The 19,596-nt window shown below is 42.4% G+C and overlaps 1 protein-coding gene across 1 annotated transcript in view; it reads right to left on the reverse strand.

Annotated features, from left to right (window-relative positions):
- LOC111159081 (glycerol-3-phosphate dehydrogenase 1 like) overlaps positions 1-19,596 on the reverse strand; it is a 60,838-nt gene that overhangs the window by 14,049 nt on the left and 27,193 nt on the right. The window contains exon 5 of the mRNA XM_022521468.1: positions 4,440-4,552. Within this exon, the coding sequence (XP_022377176.1) occupies positions 4,440-4,552 (113 nt within the window). The remainder of the gene's footprint in view (positions 1-4,439; positions 4,553-19,596) is intronic.

Genomic DNA, 19,596 nt, shown 5'->3' on the forward strand with positions numbered 1-19,596 from the left:
CAGAGCTTACAGGTCAGGCTGAGGTTCAAGCCCACACTGAGCCCACCAGACTGGGCGCCCTACAGTGATGTCCAGCAGAAGCTTCTGCAAGGATGTAAATGTTTTGTCTGCTCATCCAACAGAGTCGGTAGCCACGGAGACTCCCCAAAGACTCATGTGGCGACCGAGTCTTTGAAATGGGGGGGGGCGGACAGTGGCTCCAAAATGGAACTCTTGATTTTTTTTAAGTTTTAATTAATTTGGATGTAAATGCAATTGGCCACACATGCCTAGCGGGATCCAGCAGTGTGGCCCTGGCTAGACACTAGGCCTGAGGCTGTGCTTCACCGTGGGATTTATCTCAGCCAAAGCACTGGGAGAAACTTAGATGCCCAGATATCAGGGGTGCTTAACCTCACTACTGAACATCCCTGCAGGGAACGTCATGTGGCTGTGACACAGGTTATGGGGTTATCCCCCAATCTACTCTCCTCCTCCTGAGTCAGACAGTCCCTGACTTTCACGCAAGTGTATGGCTAACCAAGGGAGAAAAAAACCAAAAAACAAAAAACCATTTCCCAACGTCTCTTGCAGCTAGGTACCGTTACAGGATTAAGTACTGCCCACTGAGATGAAGCCAAATCATTACATTGTGACTCCCCAGAACCTGCCTTAAAGGACAGCTATCACGTGCCCTTTTTATCCTTTCTTTTTTCCCACCCTAATGACTGGAAGGCAGACGTGATGACTACAACTCTCGTCGCCATTTTGGAACATGAGGACAAGCACCTACCCTTGTGAGCAGGCAGGACTTTTATGTAAGAAAGAAATTAAGTTCTACTGTGTTCAGCCACTATTATTTTGGGTCACTGTTAATGAAACCTAATCCCGATAAAGCATCTGTTAAAAATGGTAACACAAGTTGAGCTGTACAGTTATGATTTTTGTGCTTTGCTATAAGGACTGCCACTTAAAATTTACATTAAAACAAACAAAAATACACCCTCAGTGAAAGAAGCCACATGCAGAAAAGTAGATACTGGACAACTCCATTATGAATGTTCTAGAAAATGCCAACTCCAGTGTACAAAGGCAGATCAGTGGCTGCCTGGCTGGGGTAGGAACTGAAAAGGGACATATGGAATCCCTTAAGGATGATGGAATTGTTCTGTATTATGGAGGTGATTTTCAGGGTATATGCACATAGCTGTTAAATCCCCCTGTGTTAGGGGGCACCTGGGTGGTTCAGTTGGCTGGGCATCTGCCTTCAGCTCAGGCCATGATCCCAGGGTCCTGGGATTAAGTCTAGCATCTGCCTCCTTGCTCAGTGGGGAGCCTGCTTCTCCCTCTGCCTGCCACTTCCCTGCTTGTATTCACTCTCTCTCTGACAAACAGATAAATGAAATTTTTGGAACAAAACAAAACAAGAAACCCCACTCTATTAGGCACTTTAAATGGATGCAGTTTAATGTATGTGACTTAGGATTAAATAAAGTTGATATTTAAAAAAAGTATTCCGGGGGCGCCTGGGTGGCTCAGTGGGTTGGGCCGCTGCCTTCGGCTCAGGTCATGATCCCAGGTCCTGGGTTCAAGCCCCATATCGGGCTTTCTGCTCAGCGGGGAGCCTGCTTCCTCCTCTCTCTCTGCCTGCCTCTCTGCCTACTTGTGATTTCTCTCTGTCAAATAAATAAATAAAAAAAAAAATTTAAAAAAAAAGTATTCCGGGCACCTGGGTGGCTCAGTGGGTTAAGCCGCTGCCTTCGGCTTGGGTCATGATCTCAGGGTCCTGGGATCGAGTCCCGCATCGGGCTCTCTGCTGGGCAGGGAGCCTGCTTCCTCCTCTCTCTCTCTCTCTCTCTCTCTCTCTCTCTGCCTGCCTCTCTGCCTACTTGTGATCTCTCTCTGTCAAATGAATAAATATTCTTTAAAAAATAAATAAATAAAAAATAAAAAAGGTATTCCCTTACTGGAGATTAACGCAGGTCAGAGGTAAAGGAGATTCTGAAGACCATAAAACGCACTACTGCAAAATGATTTTGCATAAAGTTTTTACATTTTCTTTTTGGTTTTATCCTTGTAGTGAGCTGTTTGCTTTTTTTTGGTAACTCAAATGCCCTCATGGTTTTGAGCACCAAAAGGAGAGTGTACATTTCTTTGATTCCTAGAATGGAGATTACCAAAGACTGTTAATTTAATGCGAAAGAGTAAAACGTGTCAAACTATTTGAATAGTTAAGATCCAGTTTTTTGTTTTTAAAAGGGGCCGTATACATACCTATACTCGCTAAAAAGACTGCAAGGGTATAGGAAAAAAAAAACAACCAGTGGTGATCTTATGATGTAGGGAGTCTTGGTGACTTTCACATTCTTTGCATCCTTCTGTTGTGTGAAACTCAATGAATGTGCACTACTTTTATAATCAGAAAAAAACAACAAACTATTAGTTATGTAATAAAAGAGTCGACATCCCATTCGTCCTTGGTTGGCAGCCTCTGACAAGCGAGGACTTCGTTTTATTCAACTGGACACAAACCAAAATAGTTGGGCTGTACATAGGAACCAAGGAACACCAAACTGAGATTCCTGGAACCCGCCTTCACACTCCAACTGTGCCAGTATTTGCTACATTCGGTGATTCAATCTCTCTGGATCTCTGTCTCCCTATCTGTATGACGGAATGGTTAGACTCAGTTACTGCCAAAAATGCTTGTTTCTCAGTTTTCAAAAATCCCAGCTCTGATGCAAGCCGACAGGCATGATGGTAACTGATCCTGTTTCAAAGGATAGCCAGAGGAAGGATGATAAATGGTCCTCAACCCCCATCTGTCTCTGCCCCCACCACGCCCCCCACGAACCAGGCTCTACTCCGGTAGCAGGATCCACTTAAAGGTTTCCTGCCAACAAAAATGAAAAGCCAATCTACGTTCAGACACAAAACCAGCATGAGGTCCCATTAGCTGAAGCTTTTCCAGAACTCTCCATCTAGAATCTCTCTTGTCCCCCAAGCCCCCTTTGTTCTGGGCAGGATCTCACAAGCTTCCCCATCCACCATCAGAAATATCCAGTCACTTAACCATTGTTTTGGACCAACACAGGCTGGTGCTGAGCAATTAGGCATTCATGATGCCCCTGCTGTCAGGTGGTTATTAGTTTAATGAAGGGCTATTAAAAACACATAAAAGTCTCAACCTAAAAAAAAAAAAGAAAGAAAGAAAGGAAAAACCACACAAAGCAGCCAAAGCCAGTGTCTTAACTGTGTATGCGGCCTGCCCAGAACGTGAAAAATGCCCCAAACTTTCAGAAACAGGGCCGTGTGCTGCCCCCAGGGAGCCTGAGCCTTTCACTGACTCTCCTTCATAAAATCCTCATTGTACAGGAACATGTGACCACACAAACATGAGACATGAATTCCACAAAGTGTTTTTAAACTCTGACGAGAAAAAAAGGACGTATGTACAATCAAAAGAAAGAGCGGGAAGGCATTCGTTGGATTCTTGTCTTTTCAGCATACCTTCTATCTCTGCAATTTTTACCTGACAAACCCTAAACCCAAGCCAGATTGCCTGACTTCCTTCCTGAGGTGCTCAAATTCCTGAAAAGCAGCTTTCCTACAAAAGACAAGACTCAAAAGTGCCTCAAAGGGGGGTATTCATTCACACTGAGGCTTTTTCTTTTGGGGGGGGGGGCGTGGATAAGGCAGCTGATTCCACTGGAAGAAGGATCAGAAAGTGCAACCCAGCTCCCACTGGCTGTTTTCCAGCGTCAGCCAGAGAGGGCCCCACCACCAAGATTTCCATAGGCCGACTGGAACAGGTCAGGAGCCCACGTGGAAACGCTTCCCTCTAACCTCCCAAGCCGCTGGCCTAAAGAAGCTGCTTCTTTCATTGGCCCATTTCCCTTTGTGGACAAAGATAAAACTATCCTTAGTGCAGCCTTTGTCAGCAGACTACTTTCCCTTAAAAAGAACCAATCAAGCCATCGAACTGAAGGAGTAGTGTAATTCAGAGAGAGGTAAGTCCCTTCCCCACACAAGACAGTGTGTAAGAGAAATATATGAATTCACAGGGGGAAAAAACACCCAACAATGCTTCACTCCCCTGTAAAACTCTACAATCAAGGTACTCTCCATGCTTTTTAAATATTAATTTTTAAATATTATTAATTAAATATTAATTAAATTTTAATTTTTAAATATTAATTTCCGAAAGACAAAACACCACACTCCACACCACCCCCCTCCCCAATTTACAAATGAAAGCCAAGCGGAGTGGAAGAGGAAGTCCAACCACCCAGGACAGGCAGGGGTAAAATAGGAACTGATAAACAAGGCTCTCAATTCACTATTCTTCCCTCAAGTAGGAGCACAGAACACAGAGCCCACTTTTCAGGATTAGATTTGATAATGCAGACAGCGGCCAATTAGCTCCTCTCCTTGAGCAGAAATAACAAGGCCGACTTTACCTTAAGAGCACCACAGAGTTCAACAGTGTCTGCGTCGTCTACCACAGTAATTCGAAAATTTGGAGTCTGCAGAAGTTCTTTGAAGAGAAGGCCATTCTCCATTATTTTGCTGCCTGTTGACAGGTTAGGAAAAAAGGGAGTTAGTAAGAATGCCTACTCTTACAGTTTCGAGTGTTTTTCTTTTTACCATAAGTAATGTATATTCATCACAGAAAATGCAGAAAATTCAGGAGTAGAAATAGAAAACAAAAATATTCCGTAATTCTACCACAGATGATCATTAGCAATTTGGCACGCATCTTTAACCTACTCAAATATGAATATACATAGTTCTTCTCAGAACTGGGAATTAACAGTTCATAATCTGCTTTTCCCCATTTTGTGGCACAAGTAATTTTCAGTGACATATTTGCTACATCATTTTAAATCTCCGCTTTGTGTTTCACTGTGTATGTGTGTTCTATTCTACCTATCTTTTCTATGTTTAATACCTAAAACTGTTGCAACTTTCTGCTACCATTAACACTTATGAAGGCAACGTCCATGGTTTACATTTGTAATAGATTCCCGTTCAAAACCACCCCTTGTCCTTTCCCCTGGGAAAGAGCGCATTCCCTTCCACTCATGTTAGGCTCGACCCCATGAAGTGCTTGGACTTAAAGCAAATGGGGCATATTTCCCTACCCCTTAACCTTGGACTTGGTCATGTGCTGGTCAACAGCAGACATCACGCAGGGGATTCTCCCAGCCCACTCATGCAGAAGTGAGGCTGTTGTCCTTCTACCTCTGCCTTCAATGTGACCTGAACATTCCCCGGCTCCCCCTTTGGGCCTGGCAGAAGATGAGACACACATGGGCGGAGCCACCCAGCCCAGCAGCCCTGGCGGAGAGCATCCTGTCCCCAGGGGACCCACAGGTGTTAGCTGTGCTTACTTCGTGTGCCACTGCGCTTCTGTGATCCATACTTAGCATCACTATGGCAATAGAGAACTGATACAAACATCAACAGCTACGTTCACAGACCGAAGGGGTAGAAGGAAGGAAATGCATTCAAAGAGTACTGGTTTCAGCTACTGCCACCTCCTGTCCCCTGGGATGGCACCTGGAATGGGATGGAGGCTCTGGAGTTTTTCCTTTGTCTCATTTTGTTTTGTTTAGGGATTTGGGATTAAAACTAAAACAAACACAAATAAAACTTTACACATAAAGCCTGGTGTGAAACGCTCTGATCGGTGAGGGTGCAAGGGTGGGGCTCTGCTCTAGAAACCAGAGGATTAACTTTCCCAGCCACATCCAGGCCCCCAAGTCAAGTGGCCACACAGAGATGGCAGAAGGTTCACTGACGACTACGGTACTGGGGCTCTGCCTGCCTCCAGGTTCCCAAGCTTGTTCCCACACATGTCTCTGCGCATTACAATCACCTGGGGATCTTTAACTACACCAACGCCCCCGCCACATCCCAGGCCAATTAAATCAGTCTCCCGTGGTGGAACCCGCATCAGTGGCTTTTCGAGTTCCCCAGCTGATTCCCGAGAACAAGTTTGCAAACTCTGATTTCACCTATTGCGGGTTCAGCTTCCTCAGGAGTGAAACACTATAGCACCCTCAGGACTATGGTGTGCAAGAGCCTATTTGAGTGCATAGAGGTCCCACAGAATAACGATGGGGAGAGCTGACACCTGCTTATGACTGATGTTCGCCATTTGCAGACCTAGGGGGCCCCAGAGAGGTTTACCGACGTGCCCAGGATCAACCTGCTCATAGGAGGCAGAGCCCAATTCTAACCCAGGTGCTTGGGCTCCGGGGCCCATGTTCTGTCTCTCTATGCTATGCTTCCTCCTGGGGGTGGGACAGAGGGGGAGCGAGAGAAACCAGCAAAACCCAAGTAAACGTCACATAGCTGCATTCTTCCAGTGAAGAAGACAAAGATAATTGTCCACCACTACGATTCCATCCCTAAGTAATATAATGTGAAAATAATCCAGGGGAGAGCGGGAGATGGATGATGGATATCTGGGGCTCATGACACTGTTCTACCTCTCCTTTTGCTTTCTTTAAAGAAACTGTCCATAATAAAATGTTTCAAATCTCTACACCCAATCCTTAGAAACACATTTCCTATTCTACAAGTACTACTTGTAGTAGTACTCCTATTCTATAAGCACTGCTTATTTAGTAGAGTTCTCCAAATATTAGAACTGTGTCTGTTTGAGCCAACTGTCTTCTTCCTTTTTCAAACAGTCCGCCAGGCCATGTGGGTGACTCTGTGCAACCCTGTTTCGTCACCTCGGTTGGGTAAATCAACCCCCAGCCTCCACATCATGACATCATTACTGTCCTCCTCCATCCCTCACCACGGGTCACTGCTCAGTGCCTCCAACACAAAGGACGATCTGGAGCTCCACAGACAAGCCCCTCGCTGAGGTCACTAATCCAGCTGTCTGCAGCTAGGCTCGAGCTGCTGCTGTGAGCGGACAGGCAACACAGGCAGGAAGAAGGGCACTCTCCATCTGCCACCGAGACAGGTGGGGTCGGTCTCCCAGGTCCTCTGCAGCTGCAAATTACAGTGTCCCTGACAGAGGTGGGCTTGATTGACTGCGATCTCACTTTTTCTCATTTGTACTTTAAAAAAATGATTATTTTAAGTCACAGGAAAGCACTCACTGTATTATTACTAATCATAAGTAGTGAGGAGGGAAGCAGGGACCCAGGCCTTCTGGTCCAGAACGGGTAATGCCCAACAGCCATGGGGAAAGGCTGCCCCAAACCCATTATGAACCAAACAGGGACTGTCCCTCCTGTTTCATGCCAAGTTTTAGAGATAATCAATCTATGTAATATGACACCTTCAAACCTTCCATTGTGTGTGTGATTCCGTATTTGTGTGTGTGATTCCGTATTTGTGTGTGTGATTCCATATTTGTGTGTGTGCTCGGAAGCTCCACAGGGAGCTTATGTATCCTCGACACTTAGCAGATGCTGGATATGTAACAGGCTTTGAAAAGTATTTGTGAGGTGACAGTGAAAGTCGCCAGTTCTTGAAGTCAGTCCCAAGAATGAAGGAACTCTTACCGCAAGGGGGCACCACAGTTCACCATGCCAGTTAGAATTTTTACAAGTGTCTGAAAAACAAGGATGTTCTTCCTCCACAAAAGACTCCAGTGGGCTGAAACTCCTGGACCTACCATAATTAAGAATGAGTTGGTTGCTAATGTCATCAAGAAAGGAGATCTGGATTAACCACAGCGCCATTATCGAATGCAGGAAATTTAATGTTGGTACAATTATCTAATATACAATTCACATTCTAATCTTTCCTATTAGTACAATGCTGTCTTTCATGGCAACCTTCCCTCCCCCAACCCAGGATCCTACTGCATTGGGCAGGCACGTCTCTGAAGTCTTCTTTAATCTGGGACACTCCTTAACCTTTTGCTGTCTTTCATGACATTGGCTTTTTTAAGAGTGCAAGCCAGTTGTTTTATAACATTATTTATGTTATTTCCTCATAGTTAAGTTCAGGTTCTAGAAGACAATTTAGAAACTATCACCTTTGGGTTTTAGTTTCCTTTCAATATTTTACTTAATTTAATTCAGGTCACTGTTGCCAAGAGTGACCTGTTGCCAATCTAGAGAGAAGGCAGTGGACTCATTGGATAAACAGAAGCCAGAGGGAAAGAGAAATAATTTCTGTGCGTCTTTACAAAACAAAAGAGCCTAATATGCCCCACTAAATGTTTTCCTACAATGAACACGGCTTACAGGTACATAAAAATTCTAGCCAGAATCTATGGGTAGACACAGGTTTCAATCAAGGATTAGAGATGGGATCTCAGCCCTACAGAATGATTAGGGCAACCAGCCATTTCCAACCGACTGCCAAGACTGATTGCCAATTTATTACTGGCAAAACAGGACTGAGTTGGAACAACTAGTTAATTTTTTTTAATAAAAGTGATTATGTAATTTCACAGGCTACATTAGAATCACAGCTGGCTAAAAGAATTAACTGTGCGAGAATATAACCTATATATAGGCAGGTATACATACAATCCCCCCTCCCCCGAAGAATATTTAGAAACTGCTAACAGGGATTCCCTTTGGGAAGAGAGAAGGAAATTACAATTTTTTTTTTTTAAAAGGATGTTATTGCAATTATGTAGGAACATTATGTTTTCAGTCTGGGGAATGGATGTGGAAATTTGATGTGTTTTCCTCTTTTTTATAGAACAATTCCTATGACAAGAACAGATCACATTTTCCCTTACTTCTTACTGTTCAAAATGTTGGCACAGAAAATGAGTTAAGAAATTTAATGCTTCTTTATAATAAGAGGGGCTGGCCATTTAACTGAGGCTTAAGGATTTTTTTTTTTTTTTTTAAGATTTTATTTATTTGACAGATCACAAGCAGGCAGAACAGCAGGCAGAGAGAGGGGGAAGCAGGCTTCCTGCTGAGCAGAGAGCCTGATGCTACCGGACTCCATCCCAGGACCCTGAGATCATGACCTGAGCCAAAGAGGCTTAACCCACTGAACCACCCAGGTGCCCCAAGGCTGGAGGATGTTTACACAACAGACCTATTCTTGGCTATTTTATACTGTATCAGACTATATCTGTTTTTTTTTTTTTTTAAGATTTTATTTATTTATTTGACAGAGAGAGATCACAAGTAGGCAGAGAGGCAAGCAGAGAGAGAGGAAGGGAAGCAGGCTTCCTGCTGAGCAGAGAGCCCGATGTGGGACTCCATCCCAGGACCCTGAGATCATGACCTGAGCCGAAGGCAGTGGCCTAACCCACTGAGCCACCCAGGCGCCCACTATATCTGTTTCAAAGTGACTAATCTCATGATTTTATATAAATGGCTCCAATCTGCTAAACAATTTGCTGAATAAATGAGATCAGCCAGCAAAGTTCACAATGTCTTCAGTAAGGCAGGGTTAGGTGGAGAGCAGACCCAAGACTATTCCCTTCTGCCTCTGTGATTTTTTTTTTTTTTAAGATTTTGTTTATTTATCTGACAGAGATCACAAGTAGGCAGAGAGGGAAGAGAGAGAGGGGGAAGCAGGCTCCCCACTGAGCAGGGAGCCCGATGTGGGGCTCAATCCCAGGACCCTGATATCATGACTCTGAGCCAAAGGCAGAGGCTTAACCCACTGAGCCACCCAGGCACCCCTGGCTGTGTGATCTTGTGAAGTAACTCATTCTTCATCTGTAAAGCAATGGATGGTCTGGGTGATACCAGAGGTTCCGGTTCCTTTCTGCTCTGCTGGTCTGTGATTTTCTGGAATCCCTATGATCTCTATGTGAACAAAATGAGCCCCCTTCCATGCTGAGGAGCTCCAGAGGTGGGACCTGAAATTGGATAAGCCCTTGTCCCTTTATCTTCACAGGAATGAACCCAAGTCAACATCGAGTTAGGAACCAACTGAAAAGGACACTATTATATGGTACCTAGAGAGCAAGAGCTTGAAGTCAGTCCTGTATCCAAATCCTGGGTAAATCACTATTAACTTCCTGAATCTCGAGTTTCTTAGTAGACACCTTAAGATTGCTGTGGGTTTTTGTTTTTAACTTTTTAAAAAGTTTTAGGTTAAGGTATCTTAGTGGATACCTTAAGATTTGCTGTGGATTTTGTTTTTAGCTTTTTAAGAAGTTTTAATTCCAGTTAGTTAACATAGTTTTATATTTAGTTTCATGTATACAATATAGTGATTCAACACTTCTATACATCACCCCGTGCTCATCACAACAAGTACTCTCCTTAATCTCTATCACCTATTTACCCATCCCCCCACCCCACACCTCTCCTTTGGTAACCGTCAGTTTGTCCTCTATAATTAGAGAGTCTGATTCTTGACTTCTCTCTTATTTTTTCCCTTTGCTTGTTTTTTGTTTCTTGAATTCCAGATGAGTGAAATCATATGGTATTGTCCTCTTATTTCACTTAGCATTATACTTTCTAGCTCCCTCCATCCACGTTGCTGCAAATGGCAAGAGTTCGTTCTTTTTTATGGCTGAGTAATATTCCACTATACATATGCACCACATCTTTGTCCATTCATCAATCAATGGACACTTGGGTTGCTTCCCTATCTTGCCTATTATGAACAATGCTGCCATAAACATAGGGGTGCATGTATACCTTTGAATTAGTGTTCTTATATTTCGGGGGTAAATATCCAGGCGTGTGATTGCTGGACTGTAGGGTAGTTCTATTTTTAACTTCTTTTTAAAATTTATTTATTTTAGAGAGGAGGGGGAGGAGTAGAGGGGGAGAGAATCTCAAGCAGATCCCACCAGCTCAGCATGGAGCCAAATGCGGGGCTCAATCTCACAACCCTGAAATTGTAACCTGAGCCGGAACCAAAAGCCAGGCGTTTGACCGAGACAACCAGGCACCCTGTATTTTTAACTTTTTGAGGAACCTCCATACTCTTTTCCACAGTGGCTGAACTGGTTTTCATTCCCACCAACAATGCAAGACGTTTCCCCTTTCTCTACATCCTTGCCAACACCTATTGTTTCTTGTGTTGTTGATTTTAGCCCTCCTGACAGGTGTGAGGTGGTATCTCATTGTAGTTTTGATTTGCATTTCCCTGATAAGTGATATTGGGCACCTTTTCATGGGTCTGTTGGTCATCTGGATGTCTTCTTTGGAGAAATGTCTGTTCAAGTCTTCTGCCCATTTTCTCATTGGATTATTTGGGTTTTGGATGTTGAGTTCCGTAAGTGCTTTATGTATTTTGGATACTAACCCTTTACCTGATATGTCATCTACAAATATCTTCTCCCATTCTGTAGGTTGCCTTTTTATTTAGCTGACTATTCCCCTCGCTGTGCAGAAGGTTTTATTTTGATGTAGTCCCAATACTTTATTTTTCCTTTTGTTTTCCCTACCTCAGGAGACATATCTAGAAAGAAGTTACTGTCTGTGCTCTCTTCGATTTTTATGATTTTTATGATTTTTATGGTTTCAGGTCTCACATTTAGGTCTTTAACTCATCTGAATTGATTTTTGTATATGGTGTAAGAAAAGTGGTCCAGCTTCATTCTTTTGCAGGTTGCTCTCAAATTTTCCCAAAACTTTTTGCCAAAGAGACTTTCCCCCTGCTTTGTTAAAGATTACTTGGCCATATAATGGTGGGCTTACTTTGTGATTTTCTATTCTATGGCATTGATCTGTGTGTCTACTTTTGTATTAATACCATACTGTTTTGATTATTACTGCTCTGTAATATAACTTGGAAGTCTGGAATTGTGATGCCTCCAGCTTTGCCTTTCTTTTTTAAGACTGTTTCAACTGTTAAGAATCTTCTGTGGTTCCGTACAAATTTTAGGATTGTTTGTTCTAGTTCTGTGAAAAATGCTGTTGGTATTTTGACAGAGACCCCATTAAACATGTAGATTGCTTTAGGTAATATAGACATTTTAACAGTATTTGCTCATCTAATCTTTAAGCATAGAACGCTTTTCCATTTCTTTGTGTCATCTTCAATTTCTTTCACCAGTATCATAATAGTTTTCAGAATATAGGTTTTTCACCTCTCTGGTTAGGTTTACTCCTAGGTATCTTATTTTTAGTGCAACTACAAACGGGATTGCTTTCTTCATTTCTCTACTATTTCATTATTCATGTATAGAAATGCAACAGATTTGTGTACACTGATACTGTATTCTCCAACTTTAGTGAGTTTATTTACCAGTTCTAGCAGTTTTTTGGTGAAGTTTTTCAGTTTGTTTCTTTTAAGATTTTATCTATTTATTTGAGAGATTGACAGTGAGAGCATGAGAGGGGGGAAGGTCAGAGGGAGAAGGAGACTCCCTGCAGAGCTGGGAGCCGGATGCAGGACTCATTCCCAGGACTCTGGGACCATGACCTGAGCTGAAGGCAGCCGCCCAACTAACTGAGCCTTTTTCAGGTTTTCTATAGACAGTATCATGTCATCTGCAAATCGTCAAAGTTTTACTTCTTCTTTACCAATTTGGATTCCTTTTATTCTTTTTGTTGTCTGCTGTGGCTAGGGCTTCCAATACTATGTTGAACAACAGTGGTGAGAGTGGACACCCCTGTCTAGTCCCTGATCTTAGAGGAAAAGCTCTCAATTTTTCCCCATTGAGGATGATGTTAGCTGTGGGTTTTTAGTATATGGCCTTTATTATGTTGAGGCATACTCCCACTAAACCTACTTTGTGAGGGTTTTTATCATGAACAGATAGATGTTGTGCTTTGTTGAATGCTTTTTTTTTTTGCATCTACTGAAATGATAATATGGCTCTTATCATTTCTCTTATTGGTATGATCACATCGATTGATTTGCAAAAACTGAACCACCCTTGCAACCCAGGAATAAATCCCACCTGATCGTGATGAATAATTTGTTTAATGTACTGTTGAATTTGGTTTGCTAGTACTTTGTTGGGAATTTTTGCTTCTGTGTTCATCAGGGATACTGGCCTGTAGTTCTCTTCTTTAGTGGTATCTTTGTCTGGTTTTGCTATCAGGGTAGTAGCAGCCTCATAGAATGAATCTGGAAATTTTCCTTCCTCTTCTATTTTTTTGGAATAGGTTGAGAAGACTATGTATCAACTCGTCTTTTTTTTTTAATTAATTAATTAATTAATTTGATAGAGAGCACAAGTAGGCAGAGAGCCAGGCAGAGAGATGGGGGAAGCAGGCTGCCTACTGAGCAGACAGCCCGATGTGGGGCTCGATCCCAGGACCCTGGGATCACGACCCAAGCCGAAGGCAGAGGCTTTAACCCACTGGGCCACCTAGGTGCCCCTGTATCAACTCGTCTTTAAATGAAGCCACCTCAGGGGTGCCTGGGTGGCTCAGGTGGTTAAGTGTCCGCCTTCAGCTCAGGTCATAACCCCAGGGTCCTGGGATCGAGTCCCATTATCAGGCTCCCTGCTGAGCAAGGAGTCTGCTTCTCTGTCTGCCTCTGCTGATCCCCCTGCTTGTGTGCTCCCTCTCAAAAAAATAAGTTAAATTTTTTAAAATAAAATTTTTAAAAAAGTAATAATAATAAAAAAAAAAATGAAGCCATCTTGTCCTGAACTTTTGGAGTTTGGATTTTTTTGATTACCATTTCTTTCTTTGCTGGTTATGGGTCTGTTCACGTTTTCTCCTTATTATTCCTGTTTCAGTTTTGATATTTCATAGGTTTCTAGGAATTTATCCATTTCTTTCAGGTTGTTGGTCTATAGTTTTTCGTAATATTCTCTCCAAATTGTTTGCATTTCTTTGCTGCTGCTGTTATTTTTCCTCTCTCATTTAAAATTTTGTGTCCTTTCTTTTTTCTTGGTAAGTCTGGCTAGAGATTTATCAATTTTATTTTTTCCCCCTCAAAGAAATAGCTTCTGGTTTCATTGATCTGTTCTATCATTTTAGTTTCTGTATCATTTATATCTGCTCTAATCTTTATTATTTCCTTTGTTCTGCTGTTTTTAGGTTTTGTTGGGTTTTCTTTTTCTAGTTCCTTTAGGTGTAAGGTTAGGTTGTTTATTAGAGACTTTTCTTGCTTCATTGGGTAGGCCTGTATTGCTATTTATCTCCCTCTTAGGATAGGACTCTTTCTGCTACATCCCAAAGGTTTTAAACCTTTATGTTTTCATTTTCATTTGTTTCCATTTATCTTTTTATTTCTTATTTGATTTCCTGGTGGACCCATTCATTATTTAGTAGCATATTATTTAACCTCTATGTATTTTTGGTCTTTCCATATTTTTTCTTGTGGTTGATTCCTAGTTTCATAAGGTTGTGGTCAGAAAAGATACATGGTTATGACTTCAATATTCTTCTATTTGTTGAGGCCTGTTCTGTGGGCTAATATGTGATCTATTCTGGAGAATGTTCCATGTGTACTTGAAAAGAATGTGTATTTTGATGTTTTAGGATGGAAATGTTCTCAATATACCCGTTAAATCCATCTGTTCCAGTGTCATTCAAAGCCATTGTTTCCTTGTTGCTTTTCTGTTTAGATGATCTGTCCACTGATGCAAGTGGGTGTGTTACAGTCCCCTACTATTACTGTATTATTACTAATTAGTTCCTTTGTGATTGTTATTAACGGTTTTATATATTTGGGTACGTAAGTAATTACAATTGTTGTATCTTCTTGTTGGATCATCCCCTTTAAGATTATATAGTATCCTTCTTTGTCTCTTGTTACACTCTTTTGTTTTAAAGTCTACTTTGTCTGATATTAAGTACTGTTACTCCGGCTTTCTTTTGACAACCATCTGCAGGATACATGATTCTCCATCCCCTCACTTTCCATCTGCAGGTGTCTAAGTATAAAATGAGTCTTTTGGAGGCAGCATATAGATGGGTCTTTTTTTAAAATCCATTCTGATACCCTGTGACTTTTGATTGGAGCCATTTAGTCCATTTACATTTAAAGTAATTATAGTTATGTATTTATTACCATTTTATTACTTGCTTTGTGGTTATATATGAAGATTTTCTCTGATCCTTTATTGTCTTTCTCTTTCATATTTTTGCTGATTTTCCTTAGTGATATATTTAGATTTCTCTATTTTTTGCATATTTATTAGTGGTTTTTGATATATGGTTATCATTAGGTTTGTATATAGCCTCTTCTGCATATAGCGGTCTATATTCGGTTGATAGTTGTTTAAGTTTGAATACATTCTTTTCTCCTCTTCTCCCTGTTTTAGGAATATGCTGTGTCTTATATCCTTTCTTTTCTTGAGTTGCTTGACTAATTTTTTTTTACAGAAATACTCATTTTTTCCAGCATTTGTGTTTCCTACCTTTATACAGTCACCTCTGGTCTCTCTTTTCTACTCAAAGGGTCCCCTTTAAAATTTCTTGCAGAGCTGGTTTAGTGATCATGAACTCCTTTAGTTTTAGTTTTGTCTGTCTGGGAAACTGTCTCTCTCTCCTTTTATTCTGAATGACAGCCTTGCTGGATAGAGTATTCTTGGCCTCAGATTTTTCCCATTCAGCACTTTGAATATATCATGCTACTCCCTTCTGGCTTGCCAAGTTTCTGTTGAAGAGTTTTCTGTTAGCCTTATGGGTTTTCCCTTTTAAGTGTCGTCTTTTCTTCTTCTTCTTCTTCTTTTTTTTAAGATTTTATTTATTTGAGATAGTGAGAGAGAACATGAGACAGGAGGAGGTCAGAGGGAGAAGCAGACTCCCCACAGAGCTGGGAGCCTGATGCAGGATTCAATCCCAGGACTCCGGGATCATGACCTGAGCTGAAGGCAGTTGCTTAACCAACTGAGCGACCCAGGTACCCAAGTTACTTCTTTTATCTTGCTGCTTTTAAGATTTCTTTTTACCACTTTATTTTGCAAATTTAATTGCAGTATGTTTTGGTGTAGGTCTACTTTTGTTGATTTTTTAAAGTTTTTTTGTTTTTTTGTTTTTTTGTTTTTGACACAGAGAGAGATCACAAGTAGGCTGAGAGGCAGGCAGAGAGGGAGGGGGAAGCAGGCTCCTGGCCAAGCAGAGAGCCCTATGCGGGGCTCGATCCCAGGACCCTAAGATCATCACCTGAGCTGAAGACAGAGGCTTTAACCCACTGAGCCACCCAGGCGCCCCTGCTTTTGTTGATTTTTTAAAAAAAGATTTATTTATTTTAGAGAGAGAGGAGAGCAAGCGGGCGGGGGGAGGGGCACAGGGAAAAGGAGAGAGAGAATCTCAAGCACACTGCACACTCAGTGCAGAGCCAGATGCAGGGCTTGATCTCATGACCCTGATATCATAACCTGAGCCAAAACCAAGAGTCAGACACTTAACTGACTGCCACCCAGGGTCCCCTGCTTTTCTTAATTTTGATGGAATTCTCAGTGCCTCCTGGAGCTGGGTATCTGTTTCCTTCCCCAGATTAAGGAAGTTTTTAGCTATTATTTCTTCAAATAAATTTTCTGCCCCCTTTTCGCTCTCTTCTTCTGAGACTCCTGTAATACAAATGTTACTACATTTGATGGGAGTCCCTGAGTTCCCTCAGTCTATTCTCATTTTGCATAATTCTTTTCTCTCTCTTTTGTTCAGCTTGAACACTTTCCATTTCTCAGTCTTCCAGGTCACTAATTCCTTCCTCTGTTTCTTCCATCACACTGCTCATTCCATCAGGCATGTTTCTCATTTCATTTCTTGAGCCCTTCATCTCTGCTCCGTTATTCCTTATCACTGCATTAAGCATCTCTCTCACGTCTTCCACTCTTCTCAAGTCCAGTGAGTATCCTTATGATCACTGCTTTAAATTCTCTATCAGACAAGTTACTTGTACTATTTTGCTTAGATCTCTGGCTATGCCTTGTCCTGTTCTTTCATTTGGGACAGATTTCTGTCTCCTCATTTTGTCTGCCTCTCTGTGTCTGTCTTTGCGAGTGAAGAAAACTGCATCTTCTCATTTAGTGATGTTATGCAGAGGAGGTCCTGGAGTTCCTGCTGTGCACGTCCCCTGTTCCCCAGAACCTGGCACTTCAAGAGAGCATCCTGTGTGTGTTGCTTAGGTCCTGCTATCATGTCTGAGTCACTTTTCCTTCCAGTGAGGACGTTGGCACTGATTCTCTGCCTGCTGTGGGCTGTGCTCTCTGTGGTGTTCATGGGACGCAGGCAGATCTGCTCTGAGAGGATGTACCCACTGGGGAACTTGGGAGCGAAGTGGTGGTGTTAGAAAAATTTGTGTTGGGCCTCTAGTCCTATGCTGGATCTCTTGAAGTGCCACTGCGGCTAGAAAGCTGCGTGGCTGGGGTCATGAGGCTGGGCAAAATGTGCAATGCTGGCTGGGTGCTACGCAAGGAGACAGTTGTGCACCTGGTGACTGGGCAGGGCATGGAAACAGCTTTAATAAAATCTGCCCTGCTCTCTGCTCAGCAGGGAGCCTGCTTCCTCCTCTCTCTCTGCCTGCTTGTGATCTCTGTCAAATAAATAAATAAAATCTTTAAAAAAATAAAAAATAAAATTTGCCCTGAACACTGGGTGGAGGCTACAAAATATTTGTGTAGCCCTGCCTTCCATAGGTGGCTCTGTATTTATGTTGGGGGATGGAGGTGGAAAATGGTGCCTGGCAGTTCCCTCATTTTCAGAGAAGTCCCCCAACATGCTCCAAAATCAGTATGAACAGATCTGTCTCCCGTTGGTAACCAACATTGTATAAACTGCTATTTTTATGTTGCCTCTCTGCTCAGGCTGCTGTCTCTTTAAGGGTAGCAACCCAGTCATCACTTGCCCTCCAGGCTCGCCCAGTCCAGAGTCAGCTGACCTCCAAAGCTCCAGGTTCCAATTGCCACTTATTTTACAGACTCATGGAATTCAGACCCTCTCGTTCTTAAAGCCAAATGTTTGGGGATTAGTGTTCCCATGGGAGCTCCCTGGTAGAACAGCTCATTTCTCTGCCCTCTCCATGCACACAGCTCCCTCCCTCCTGTGGGCAGCCTCCCTCCACCTTTCTGACCTTCCTCACTTGTCAGATGCAACTTCTTCTCTGTATTAGCCGAGAAGTTCATTCTGCCCATCTCTGGATCCCTCTCTGGTTTACTGACTTGGATGTGGATGATTATCTGTTTGTACCTGTGAGACGGGGTGAGCTCACATTCCTCCTGCTCTGCCATCTTCCCAAGCTTGAGAAATCACAATCTTAATTCTAACGACACGCTTTCTCATACTGTTTGAATTTTCTTACCTCTGTCTATATATGTCATTTTTATAAATATCAACCTGGGTTGACTATAGTCCATTTTGTTTTCTTCATTGTATTATTAGCAATACCTCTATTCTCCATAGATATCAGTTCTCAAAAAAAAAAAGGAAGTTTTAAGTGCACAGATATATGGGATTACTGATGGAATACTATCCAACTGTGAAAATGTATGTAAATTGTCTGTTATATATTAAACAAATAAAGCAATTATAAAGCAGTATATAACTATAAACATAAATTAATAGTTTACAGACACAAGAACAATGGAAATTAAATGTAAGAAATGGTTTTCTTTTGATCATACCTATTTTCCACATATCAATGCAATTAAAAGTAAAAGAGAAATAAGCAAGGGGCACCTGGGTGGCTCAGTTGGTTAGGCCACTGCCTTCGGCTCAGGTCATGATCCTGGAGTCCCAGGATTGAGTCCCGCATCGGGCTCCTAGCTCTGCGGGGAGTCTACTTCTCCCTTGGACCTTCTCCCCTCTCATCTCTCTCTCTCTCAAATAAATAAATAAAATCTTAAAAAAAAAAAAAAAAAAAAGAGAAGCAAAAGAAGTAAAACCGTCCTAACTTGCAGGCATTTAGAAAAATCCAGAGCTACCGGGGCTCAGTCAATTAAGCATCTGCCTTTGGCTCAGGTCATGATCTTAGGATCCTGGGATCCAGCCCTATGTTGGGCTCCCTGCTCAGCAGGGAGTCTCCTTCTCCCTCTCATTCGCCCTCTGGGCTCACTCACTCTCTCTCAAATAAATAAATAAATAGTTAAAAAAAAAAAAAAAAGAATCAGGAGCTACTTTCCCCCTGCATTCAATCTTCTCAAAAGAGCCTGACCTCTCTCAGGGCCTCCCTTTACAAAGCTGCAGGGAGAAATCATTCACATTGCTGGTATGTTTGACAAAGGTGGAAGGAAGTTCTGGAGTGGTAAATAAACTCAAATCTTTCCAAGCATCTGCAAATATAGCAATATTACTTTTCTATCAGTCTTTTTTTTTTTTAAGATTTTATTTATTTTTTTGACAGACAGAGATCGTAAGTAGGCAGAGAAGCAGGCAGAGAGAGGAGGAAGCAGGCTCCCCACTGAGCAGAGAGCCCGATGTGGGGCTCGATCCCAGGACCCTGGGATCATGACCTGAGCCTAAGGCAGAGGCTTAACCCACTGAGCCACCCAGGCGTCCCTCTATCAGTCTTTTCATATGGTACATGGGCACACGAGAATTCCACAACCCTTTTTAAAAGAAGCAGAAATTTTCACAACACCAATGTTGTTTAAGAGTAGAAAGAGCTGGGACGCCTGGGTGGCTCAGTTGGTTGAGCAACTGCCTTCGGCTCAGGTCATGATCCCGGTGTCCTGGGATCGAGTCCCACATCGGGCTCCTTGCTCGTCAGGGAGCCTGCTTCTCCCTCTGCCTCTGCCTGCCATTCTGTCTGCCTGTGCTCGCTCTCTCTCCCTCTCTCTCTCTGACAAATAAATAA

Source organism: Enhydra lutris, unplaced genomic scaffold (genome assembly GCF_002288905.1).
Source record: "Enhydra lutris kenyoni isolate GAN:26980312 unplaced genomic scaffold, ASM228890v2 scaffoldscaffold66, whole genome shotgun sequence".
NCBI lineage: Eukaryota > Metazoa > Chordata > Mammalia > Carnivora > Mustelidae > Enhydra > Enhydra lutris.